This window comes from Phyllobates terribilis, unplaced genomic scaffold, assembly GCF_046119375.1.
Source record: "Phyllobates terribilis strain yellow unplaced genomic scaffold, ASM4611937v1 Scaffold_3__8_contigs__length_932513732, whole genome shotgun sequence".
NCBI classification, from domain to species: domain Eukaryota; kingdom Metazoa; phylum Chordata; class Amphibia; order Anura; family Dendrobatidae; genus Phyllobates; species Phyllobates terribilis.
In genome coordinates, this window is record NW_027362763.1 from 368111576 (window position 1) to 368124131 (window position 12556).

A 12556-nucleotide genomic window follows, 5' to 3' on the forward strand; every position below is an offset into this window, starting at 1 on the left:
ATGCTATCTATGGTACCATAAAATTATCTGGTATTGTTAAAAGATAAGAGCTGATTCTGCTCTGTATACATAGATCTGATGCACTCACTAGTCACATACAGAGCAGGAAGATTTTTGTCTCTGTCAACCTGTCTGCAAAGCAAAAGCCTCAGGCTTGTGTCGTAAGATGGTGGAGCTGTAAGGAAGAGGAGGGGATTTTAGGCCATCAGTACTTTTTGCTCCCCTAGGCCCCTTTCACATGTTTGTGTCTCCGATACATGTAGCATCCGTTTTTACATGTACTGGAGAGAAGTATCCACATGTACCTATTAAATCCCATGGTGATCTTCACATATCCATGTTTTTACACAGAACGTGTGTCCATGTGAATCACACAGACATGTCCATTTTTTCTGGCAGCACAGATGACAAGTGCCAATACAAGTCAATGGGTCCGTGTAGATATGTATTGCACATGGACAACATCCGTGTGACACCGTGTGCCATCCGTCTGACACGTACAGGAATAGAATGCAGAAAAAAAATTACAGATGTTTATGTGTAAAGATGTGCAAAGAATTGACAAAGCCAAAATGTTTTGCTTTCCTGCTGTGACTTTTAAATGGTGCATTAAATATATAATACGCATTAATATTGAAATTAATTTGTATCTGAAGGATTAAAGAGCTATTTGCATGCTAAGATGAGTTTAACTACAGTGTGTTGAATATATAAATTGCATGAGCATGTAATACTAATTCAAGCAGAAATATTTCTCTGCAGGGTTATCATCACTGTTGTAGGTGCGCACTAATTTCTTTTGATTAGACACAACACAGTATTTCTTTCCCAGGTGACCTTATTCTCATCATTCGTAGCAGTGACTTTTCCCTTCATTTTGAAGAAAAACTACTGTTCTCAATTATGGCCAACACAAATAAGCAATTGATGTTACAAGTTAGTGAGCTACATTTCAAAGTCAATATACAGTATGACCTCCACTGTCAATGTATCTTGGTAGAACTAAAGTAAAATCAATGACATTTTCAATTCAGGCACTTTATCTTTCAAGCCGTTTTCAGATGCTCTATTTTTTTTTATTTAGAAGCTCTCCATCATATATTATATAAAAAAAATCACTTTGTCTAGAAGAAAAATAATATATTTCCAATATTACCACAGGACAAATATATAGATAAGTTTAAATGAAAAATATTCAGTTTTTATAAACTTTAGTTACTTAACTTTACTTTGAAGTGTTTACTCTATTGTGATAATTAATTGCGCTTTAGAAATATAATATGATCAATAGATTTATCAAAATATATTAATCTCATTTATCAAAAACTGTCCAAAGCAAAAGAAAAAACTTTACTTAATGCTTATAGCAACATTTCACTGAGCTACGCTGTTTTCATCCATACTGTAGCTTTTGAATAGAGTGTCAGCACACATGATTAATTGCTGTTCCCGTTAAAGCGGTTTTCTATGGTTAGAAAAACATGGCTGCTTTGTTTCAAATACCAAACCTAACTGTCCATAGGGTGCATTGGGTATTATAGCTTAGATTAAAGGGAATCTGTCACCAGGTTTTCCCCATATAAAGTATTACCACCACCATTAGGGCCTATTTTTCAGCATTCTGAAATGCTGTAATAAGTTCCCAATTCAGTCTGCAGATCCCCAAAAACAGCTTATATTATTATTCACAGATGGGGCTGTTCGGTCCAATGGGCATCTCCAGTCTTGATCTGGTGCCTCCTCTCTTCTTACTATTGTCATCCTCCTTTCCTGCTTCGAATGGATACAAAGCAAAGTACACTAGTGTGCATAAACCAGGAAAGGCCAAAGAGCGCCGATGACCTGGAAGTAAAGTCAGCACATGTGCACTGGAGTACTTTGTTCTTTCCTTGGCAGGAAAGATAGAAGTGTGCTTGCTCAGGATCTCAATGGAGGACACCGTGTGGATGACGTAAGACAAAGCAGAGAAGGAGGACGGCGATCAGAGGAAGAGAGAAGGCATCAGATCAAGACCAGAGAGGACCATCCGACCGGACTGTCCCATCTGTAAATATAATAAAATTTTGGAGTTTTTTAGATCTGCAGACTGAATTGGGCCATTTTAACAGCATTCATGCATGTTGTAAAAAAGGCCCTAATGGTGCTGGCCGTACTTTATATGGGAAAAACATGTTGACTGGTTCCCTTTAAGTAAAGTAAATTATCCTGCGCTCCAATACCAAAAATAAATTAGGGTCAAAGTGGAGCTGTTTTTGAAGGAAAGCTGCATTTTTTTTTATCCTGGAGCACCTTTTTAAAATTAAGACTTGAGAACTTTGGTAATCCAAAGTAATCCTAGTAGTGGTGTTCCCTCTTAATATAGCAATTCAGGAAAGAGTTAAAACAACCTGAAAATTAGTTGAGCAAGTCCAATTACATATATAACTTTCTGCATTGTCTGATATTATTTAACTGTATAATTTATAAAGAGCATAGTGTAGGTAGAACTGGGATGAGTTATCAGCAATTACATATTTATCACTCATCTGAGATATAGGTGAAAAAAAAATGTTTCATAGGATAACTCCTTTAAATAAATATAGGCTAAGCTCTAGTTGGTTACTATGGGTAACAAGACCAGTTTAGTTGCTAAATAGATTTGAATAATGAAGCCGAGATCATTTATTGACTATATCAAATACATACAGTATAGACCAAAAGTTTGGACACACCTTCTCATTTAAAGATTTTTCTGTATTTTCATGACTATGAAAATTGTACATTCACACTGAAGGCATCAAAACTATGAATTAACACATGTGGAATTATATACTTAACAAAAAAGTGTGAAACAACTGAAAATATGTCTTAAATTCTAGGTTCTTCAAAGTAGCCACCTTTTGCTTTGATGACTGCTTTGCACACTCTTGGCATTCTCTTGATGAGCTTCAAGAGGTAGTCACCGGAAATGGTCTTCCAACAATCTTGAAGGAGTTCCCAGAGATGCTTAGCACTTGTTGGCCCTTTTGCCTTCACTCTGCGGTCCAGCTCACCCCAAACCATCTCGATTGGGTTCAGGTCTGGTGACTGTGGAGGCCAGGTCATCTGGCGTAGCACCCCATCACTCTCCTTCTTGGTCAAATAGCCCTTACACAGCCTGGAGGTGTGTTTGGGGTCATTGTCCTGTTGAAAAATAAATGATGGTCCAACTAAACGCAAACCGGATGGAATAGCATGCCGCTGCAAGATGCTGTGGTAGCCTTGTTGGTTCAGTATGCCTTCAATTTTAATAATTCCCCAACAGTGTCACCAGCAAAGCACCCCCATACCATCACACCTCCTCCTCCATGCTTCACGGTGGGAATCAGGCATGTAAAGTCCATCTGTTCACCTTTTCTGCGTCTCACATTTGGACTCATCAGACCAAAGCACAGATTTCCACTGGTCTAATGTCCATTCCTTGTGTTCTTTAGCCCAAACAAGTCTCTTCTGCTTGTTGCCTGTCCTTATCAGTGGTTTCCTAGCAGCTATTTTACCATGAAGGCCTGCTGCACAAAGTCTCCTCTTAACAGTTGTTGAAGAGATGTGACTGCTGCTAGAACTCTGTGTGGCATTGACCTGGTCTCTAATCTGAGCTGCTGTTAACCTGCAATTTCTGAGGCTGGTGACTCAGATAAACTTATCTTCAGAAGCAGAGGTGACTCTTGGTCTTCCTTTCCTGGGCGGTCCTCATGTGAGCCAGTTTCTTTGTAGCGCTTGATGGTTTTTGCAACTGCACTTGGGGACACATTCAAAGTTTGCCCAATTTTTAGGACTGACTGACCTTCATTTCTTAAAGTAATGATGGCCACTCATTTTTCTTTACTTAGAATTTGTATTATGGCAAGAAAAAAGTAGCTAACAGTCTATTCAGTAGGACTATCAGCTGTGTATCCACCAGACTTCTGCACAACACAACTGATGGTCCCAACCCCATTTATAAGGCAAGAAACTTATTAAACCTGACAGGGCACACCAGTGAAGTGAAAACCATTTCCGGTGACTACCTCTTGAAGCTCATCAAGAGAATGCCAAGAATGTGCAAAGCATTCATCAAAGCAAAAGGTGGCTACTTTGAATAACCTAGAATATAAGACATATTTTCAGTTGTTTCACACTTTTTTGCTAAGTATATAATTCCACATGTGTTAATTCATAGTTTTGATGCCTTCAGTGTGAATGTACAATTTTCAAAGTCATGAAAATACAGAAAAATCTTTAAATGAGAAGGTGTGTCCAAACTTTTGGTCTGTACTGTACATCTTTAAAAACACAGAAATATAGCTCTTTCAAAATGCATCCTTTCTAAAACAGTTAAATTATGATGGTTCACATATTTCCCTTTTTACTTACACCATTCACGACATGCACTGTACATGTACGGCGCATGGCATGTCTCTCCCATTGATGCGGGCTCCGACAATGAGCCCGCACCTTTCTGGTGACATGACAGCTGATGTGATCAGCTGTCATGTGAACCTAACAGCCATAAGTGGAATGACGATACACTAGTAGCTGTTAACATTTAAATGCCACTGTCTATCGCCGACCGCAGCATTTAACATGTCCGCGCCGGAAGGGCGTCACAAATCCCGCCTCTTTGGTGCTCATATTGGCATGACAATCCAGGGTCTGCAGGAGACCCCTGCGGTGGTTGTTGCCGGATGCCGACCCTGGGCTGTTATGCTATGAGCTCAGTGGTCAGCGCTTATAGCAAGTGAGCATTTCTGCTACACACAGCAGGTCTGAAGCCCTGCTGTGTGTAGCAGTGTAGCACAGGCGATCGGATGATTGCAGCTTCTAGTCTCCCATGGAGAATATTGTAGCAAGTGTAAAGTAAAAAAAAAAAATTAAAAAAATATGAAAAAAATATATATATAAAATTTCAAATCACCCCCCTTTTGCCCCATTCAAAATAAAATAATAATAAAAAAATCAAATATACACATATTTGGTTTTACCGCATTCAGAATTGCCCAATCTATCAATATATAAAAATAATTAATCCGATCAGTAAATGGCGTAATGAGAAAAAAAATCAAAACGCCAGAATTACATTTTTTTGGCCACTGCAACATTGCAATAAAATATAATAAAGGGTGCTAAAAACATTGTATCTACACCAATATGGTATCAATAAAAATGTCTGCTCGGGAAGCAAAAAAATAAGCCCTCACCCAGCCGCAGATCATGAAAAATGGAGATGCTACAGGTCTCTGAAAATGGCGACTTTTTTTTTTCTACCACTTAAATACAAAACATGCATAGGCTCTTTTTTATCTACAAACTTGTAATGACCTAGAGAATCATATTGACAAATCAGTTTTAGCATTTACTTAACATGGTAAAAAGAAAATTTGTGGAATTGCACTTTTTTTGCAATTTCACTGCACTTGGAGTTTTTTTCCCATTTACCAGTACATGATATGGTAAAACCAATGATGTTGTTCAAAAGTGCAAATCGTCCCGTAAAAAACAAGCCCTTGTTGGCCATATTAACAGAAAAATAAAAAAGTTATGGCTATGGAAAGAAGAGGAGTAAAAACCAAAAGCAGAAAAAGGCCGTGAAGGAGTTAAGAAAAAGTATTGAAGGGGAAAAAAAAAACCTTAAAAAAATTGATGCCAATAAGCAATTTTGAAATGCATCAGTCTTCACCAAATAGTATTATTCATGACATAAATTCATTATAAATTCAAAAGATTTTGTTACATTAACCCCAGATTCACTGACATTGGAAGGTTAATAATACAAAGATATGAGAAATGCTTTAGAAAAAATCAATAAATGTAATGTATGCAGCTGCAAAAATGTACTGTTTACATAGATTGTGTAATTATAAACTGAAAAAGTGCAGCATAATGACTAGAGATGAGCAAATAGTGGTGCTAGAATAAATGCACACATTGACTTAAGAAGTTTTAAAATGAAAGTAGTCCATTTACTACTGATTTGAGGATTTTTTTCTTACATTTGGATTACTTGTATCCCTGGTTAAACCTACAGATGTTGCCATTCTTAAAATTACAAAGATATCACAATGCAGAAAGATATTCCAGCGCAAAAAGAGTGTAACTCAATACCTAACATTACAAATTCAATTACTTATAAAGTGGCCAACTCCTTTATGCTAACTTTTTACAAGGAACATTTGTAATACTACTGATTGATTTTTCATTAATGACAGCTGCAATCCATAAAATAGCTTTAATCTTTAAGTATTCCTTTCTACGGAAGCTGTAGCTTGATAGTAGCCCTACAATGAGACTTCATGTAGCCCTAGCTTTAGATTGCCTTGTATTTATAGACTCTATACAGAGATTTTTTAATACTTAAAGGGTTAGTCCTGTTGCACCCACTTCCACATCAAGAGATGATCTGGGTAAATACATTAAACTTGCCTATAGCATACATGACCCAGCAGTTGCCAGTAGACTTGAATCACTTGCCCTGCTTACATTACCTCTGGATGTAGTAGATAGCAGGGCAAGTCTAAGTCTTTAAGTGACTTGCACACCTTAATGAAGGTGTAATTCTTCTCTATGTTTGGAACAAATTCTCTCTACATTGGCATTTGATCATATCGATGACATATATGGAGAGGATTTGTTTGTCTCATGCCCTCACTTACCGATAAAGAAGTGTATACTTCCATTGATGTTTATAAAACAAAACTTTGTGCATGCTACATAGTATGTTATACTTTGATTGCCTTATTATTGCCTTACTTTCCTCTGCATTATTGCCATTGTCTCATTTTGATGAACAGGAACGCTTTTTGGAAGGCAATACACTCCTGATTCATTGTCAGTTTAGACCACTGAAATTTAATGATACGGACTAAAAATGTGCACTCCTCAGTGCATCAATTAGAGGCAGCTTTGCCTCTACGGGATCAAAGGAGCACATGGTTACTGAAATTGGCCATATCCAGCCAGCTTCAGAGGAATAATTACAAACTTTATAGTAAAAAACTTATAAGCAATCCACTACTTGCCTAGAAGACTGACCATAGCTGGCAACAAGGACTAAACAGTACAATTAAAAATTCCCACTCTAGACAACAAAGGATTATTAACAACAAGTTATAAAGTTGCATGTTTTTATAAACATTTTGCAATTTTACCCATTTAAGATGATGAGATAGTCCTTTAAAATGTTTTTACTAAGTTAGTAAGAAGTTATGACTTATCCTATGTGAATGAAGTGGCAGTCAAGCATGCACACCACAACTCCATTCACTGACTACCGCTTTGCTCTGGCATTTTATAGACAAGTAATGAAGTGACTGTTCTCTTGAGAGATTGCAGAGACCCATGCTTGTGAGTGGTGGGGGTCCCAGTGATCAGCAAGTTAACACCTCTCCACAGGATATGTGAGCTTTGATCACCACTTGTAAATGGCTCGTGCAGAAGGCTGAGTATTATCTCATCCGAGAAAATCGGGTCAACTATGCAAATGACACTGATCTGAATGTGTTCCGAGTGTCAGCATAATGTTATCCGATTCTCTCGGATGAGAGAATTGGAGCACACATTTACAAGAAACTGGAGAACAAAATTTCTCCATCTTCTTCATTGTGTCAGTGCACAGAAATTGGGCTGCATTCACAAGTCATCCAAGTGCAGTCTGATGAGTTCCACGCACTCATTGACATGCATGGCCAAGTGCGACATGAATATTGGATCAAACTCAGAGAAACAGTAATTTTTTCCTCAGACAGACTGAGGAAATAATTGGACTTATGCACGACCTCATAGAATAACATTGGTCTGAGTGTAATCCAATGTTTTGTCAGATCGCATTTTGACCGATAATATGGCTGTCTGCACCCTCCCTGAAACTGTGCTATTTTGATCCAACTTTATACTGTAGGTGTTACTTTTCAATGTAATTCAGCCTTTAATGGTAATATAATAGCTACTGAAAAGTGATCACTACAGAAGAAAAAGTGCTAGACTATTATGAGGCTCTGTGGACAATGTGGAAGCTGCAATATTTTAAGATTCTTTTTAAATGTACACAGTGGCATAAAATATTAGGATAAAAATATATTTGACATTAAATTTTTATTTAACCAATAGCTAATTTTCTTACTATGCATTCCTAGTAAAAAAAAATAAACCAAACATATAGATGTGGCAATGTCACCATGACAAGTGGCATGCTATGTTAATAAAATAGAATGCTACACTGTTTAGGATATTTGCATAGTTAGTTTGGCCATTCACCACCAATTTTAATGGCTGGCTTGTTACGTAAATGGCAAACGCATGCTACATTATTGGCTTAGCACACCATAGCCACTAATCACACTAACAACAATTGTATAATCTGACTTGGGAATTAAAGCCAAGATAAGATTGATGTAATAAATATTGCTCTATTTTCATACTTAGATATACATAATACTCACTGAACTGATTAGTAGAAAATGACAAATACTTAATGTTTTGTGCCTCTTGCCACTACACACCTCTATGTAGCCCCATCACAATGTTACAATAAAAATAAACTAACATCTAATTAGCAATGTATTTGTCTGTTGACAGTTCAGGAACGTAGCACATTTAGTACATGAGATATCTACAAAATAAGGGTCACTTTATAAACTAAGCTCAGCCTGTGATTTTACGCTTGATTAAATAGTAATTAAGCTCTGATGAAAAATATGTAGCTTGATTACAATTAATATAATTGCACAAGTCAGTTTGTATCTTCATTTTCTACATGCTGTGCGGAATTGGAATGACAATGATCCCTTAATAACAGCCCATGAATGGAACCACCACACGGATAATATAATTGAAAGCAGGAATTGAAAGGAAACAAGTTTACAAATGAAACTCTGATTCCTCCAAAAAAGTTGCTTTTGACAATCCCTTTGAATATTTATTCCCAGCTTTGCATATTAAATAGATGTAGAGATAGGAATGTTGTTTAGAACTTGAGTTCATTTGAAAAGAAAATCTATATGCATTTGTGTTCTTCATGGAGATGAAAACACTCAGGGGTATGTATATATACAGGAACATTTCCATGCAACGTAGACACCAAATCATGTTAGATTTATAATGCGACTTGTTATACGCACTTGAAAATTGTATGGAAAAACCAGACTTGCTGATGAAAAAATCGCTATCAAATTGTAATGTCAAGGAGTTGAATGTGCTGTGAATGTCCTCGGGGAGAGAAGAACCACTCCACTCTTTCAGAAGAACGTCGCTCTCTACAGGTCCATCCCATACCTTAAGGATATCATGTGAGACTTCGGTGTCAAAAACGATAAAGTGAAGGCTGCAAAAGAAAAAAGACCAGACAGTGTATGGAAAGTTTATATGTAAATAATAAAATATGCATTGCACTGTCACTTGAAATCTAGTGTTTGGCTGAAACGTACTGCAGAAGAAAGACAGCGAACATACTGTACAGTGCACACATACACACATCACAGAGTTGCTGTATATTATGCATCTATCTAGATGTATGAGCAGTGCATTTATATCTCATTTAGAGAACTTTCTTGAAATTGTATATTTTAATTTTTTTGTAACTTTATTGTTCGTCTTCTATAGGAAATGAGTTGTAATCTCACAAACATATATTGTATTTCTGTGTTACTGTCCAATATATAAATATTAATATTCTTCATATCCCCTCTGGTATAGCTTTGAAATTGAGTTTTGAAATGAAAAATCAAGACGTTTAAAGAAGGCAAATACAGCATTCATTATACCGGTATTTGTTCCATTATGTATGTATTCTAATTTGGTGGAAAATTACTCCATAAGCATCAATCATCTCTACATGTAGAGGTCGTTTAAATGATGTCCAAACATAATATGATGACGAAATGCACGGAAATAATTCTGGGAGCCTAAGCCATGGAACATAGGCTTTTGAAGGATGTCTAATTTAAAATTACAACTTGTTTTAATGTAAAAGTTACTACTGTGTACACAGTTATAATGTATAAGGTGAAAAAACAACAATGCTTAAATATAGAAAGATATAGAAATATAAAACGAAAAGCAAATACGCCATTGCATGTTGTGAAAATAATCTTGATCATATTTTGAAAAAAGTTGCTATTAAAGACCTATTTAGAGTCTTAAATTGCATTCACACATGTACATGATATGTCAGGTTGCTGTCCATTTTTTCCTCTGACAACACTCGGACTCATAGAGTAGAATGGATGTATTCACACATCCATTAAAATCACAGGTCCAAGAGTGAGATCCTTGTGACTTAGAACATGTCCTATTTTTGGAATCCGTGACACACTGATGCAAATCTGAAGGCTTCTGATTTGTTTTTGTTTGGCATTGATGTTCCACAGATCTATTGCTTAATGATAAATGTAAGTAAAAACAAATTACCTTTCAGGGATAATTTTTTTTAGCTTAATGACAAGCAAAACTCTTCCGTGAAAAAAAAAATGGAAGAGAAAAAAATAGGATCAACTAGGATACAACTGACATGCATTTAGAATGTAACTAGGATAACACCTGAAAAAAATCGGTCCATTTCTCCAAAATGGTAACATCACACGAATGTGTGAATACAAGCTTAAAGAAAAAGTCCCTTCTATAGTTTTTTCAATTAAATTGTGTGTATGTACATGTAACATAGTGGGAGTGTATTAATATAGACATCTACTGCCACTCTCTCCAATGTCCAGCGCCGGGCTTCTTCACTTCCCAGTGACGTCACCGCTCTGCAGACTCTCCAGGTCATGCTGCGCACTGTGTGATCCTTAAATGACTTATATAATGCAAGCCTATGAAGTATCAGAACAAGGCTCTATAGACTTACAATGTAAAAGAGACTTCCGGCTCACACATAGAGCATACAGTGAGCCAGCTAGTCACAACTGCAGTGACGTCACTGAGAAGAGGAAAAGAACGTCTCTGAACACTGGAGAGAACAGCAGTAGATTAGTATGATAATACACTCACACTACATTACATTCATATACACACATTTAATTAAAAAATATGGATGGGAGTGCTTCTTTAAAGTCATTATATACATGAATTAAATGTAGTTTGGTGATTTACGCAAATGCAAGCATACACAATTTAGACCATATCGGCAGCTACAGACATTCAAACTGGCCATAAATCAATACCATATGTCCAATGATAGAGGTCAACAAATGAATGACCTTCTGGGCAATATTCTTTCAAAGCAAAATCATTCATGGATGAAAGTTTTTTTCTTTTAATGTAAAGATCTTTTGTCTGACTACCAGATGAAATATTCAAACTTCATTTTAGAGAAGGAAGGTTTGTGATTGGTTCACTAAAATCATTGTTTGCTGTTAAATTTCAACTGTTGAACCTTCATTAAGGTTGAAATCTTCTATTTTTTATCAACTTAAAGGTACTGTATGTTCCCACAAATTTTGTTTCTTTCTTTGTGCTGTCCATGTGAAAAATTAACTGCACACAGGTTAATGGGCATATGGGCTATTTTTCAGATGAACCTCAGATCCATGTGAAAAAAATTAGAGCATGTGCTAGCTTAGTCACATCTACTAACCAGATTAGTCCGTGTAAATCCATCCAAACTAGTCCATGTAAATTTCAGGCAGCTTTTGCATTCATCCACTATGTCAGGAGTTTTACATCTGTTGTCTGAACATAGCCTTAGGCTATGTGCCCACAATGCAGAATTGATGCAGAAAAAATTCATGTGGATTTTACATGTGTTTTTCCTGCCAGAGAGAAGCGTTTTTAAGCGTTTTGTGCATTAATTTCCGCATGTGTTTTGTCAAGCGTTTTTGCAAGCGATTTTGAGCATCACTTGGAAAAGTGCTTGATAAGTTGGTCACACAACATAAATCCATGCAACTGGCATGGATTTTTATTGGGTGACCAAGTTATGATGCTGTAAATGCAGCATCAATAGTAAAAAAAAGAATTAAAATGTTAAAAATAAAAAAATACATTATACTCACCTTTCAAGTGGCCCGCCGTCTCCTCTCTGGTGCATCCTGTGTCCTCGGCGTCCAGCTGTGGTGTAAAAGGACCTGCCATGACGTCATTTAGTCATGTGAAAGGTCACGCGACTGCTGACGTAGGCGGTCGCATGACCTGTCATATGACTAATTGACGTCCCTGCAGGTCCTTTTACACCACCACTGGACACCGAGGACACAGGACACACCAGAGAGGAAACCGGAGGACACCAGAGAGGTAAGTATAATGTAATTTTAATTCTTTTTTTACTAATGGTACCCGGGTCTGGAGGAGAGTCTCCTCTTCTCCAGACCCGAGTATCAATTGTACATTGAAGCGCATAACATCTGCATGTATACATGTATACATGCGGATGTTATGCGGTTCAATGCAAGTTAATGGCGGCGATTTACGCCACGATTCCGCAAAAATAATGATTGTGCTGTGGATTTTTCCGCAATGATAATCCGCAGCAGAAATTTCCTCAGCATGTGCACAGCACATGCGGATTATCATTGGGAAACATGGCAGACAACTTAGCAAGCATTTTTAATGCCTCCGCATAAACACATTA

General features: G+C 36.9%; 1 protein-coding gene across 2 annotated transcripts in view; it reads right to left on the reverse strand.

Moving 5' to 3' along the window:
- CSMD1 (CUB and Sushi multiple domains 1) overlaps window positions 1-12556 on the reverse strand; it is a 2980041-nt gene that overhangs the window by 758999 nt on the left and 2208486 nt on the right. For both annotated transcript variants that reach the window (XM_073675393.1, XM_073675394.1), the window contains exon 26: window positions 9111-9313. In XM_073675393.1, the coding sequence (XP_073531494.1) occupies window positions 9111-9313 (203 nt within the window). The remainder of the gene's footprint in view (window positions 1-9110; window positions 9314-12556) is intronic.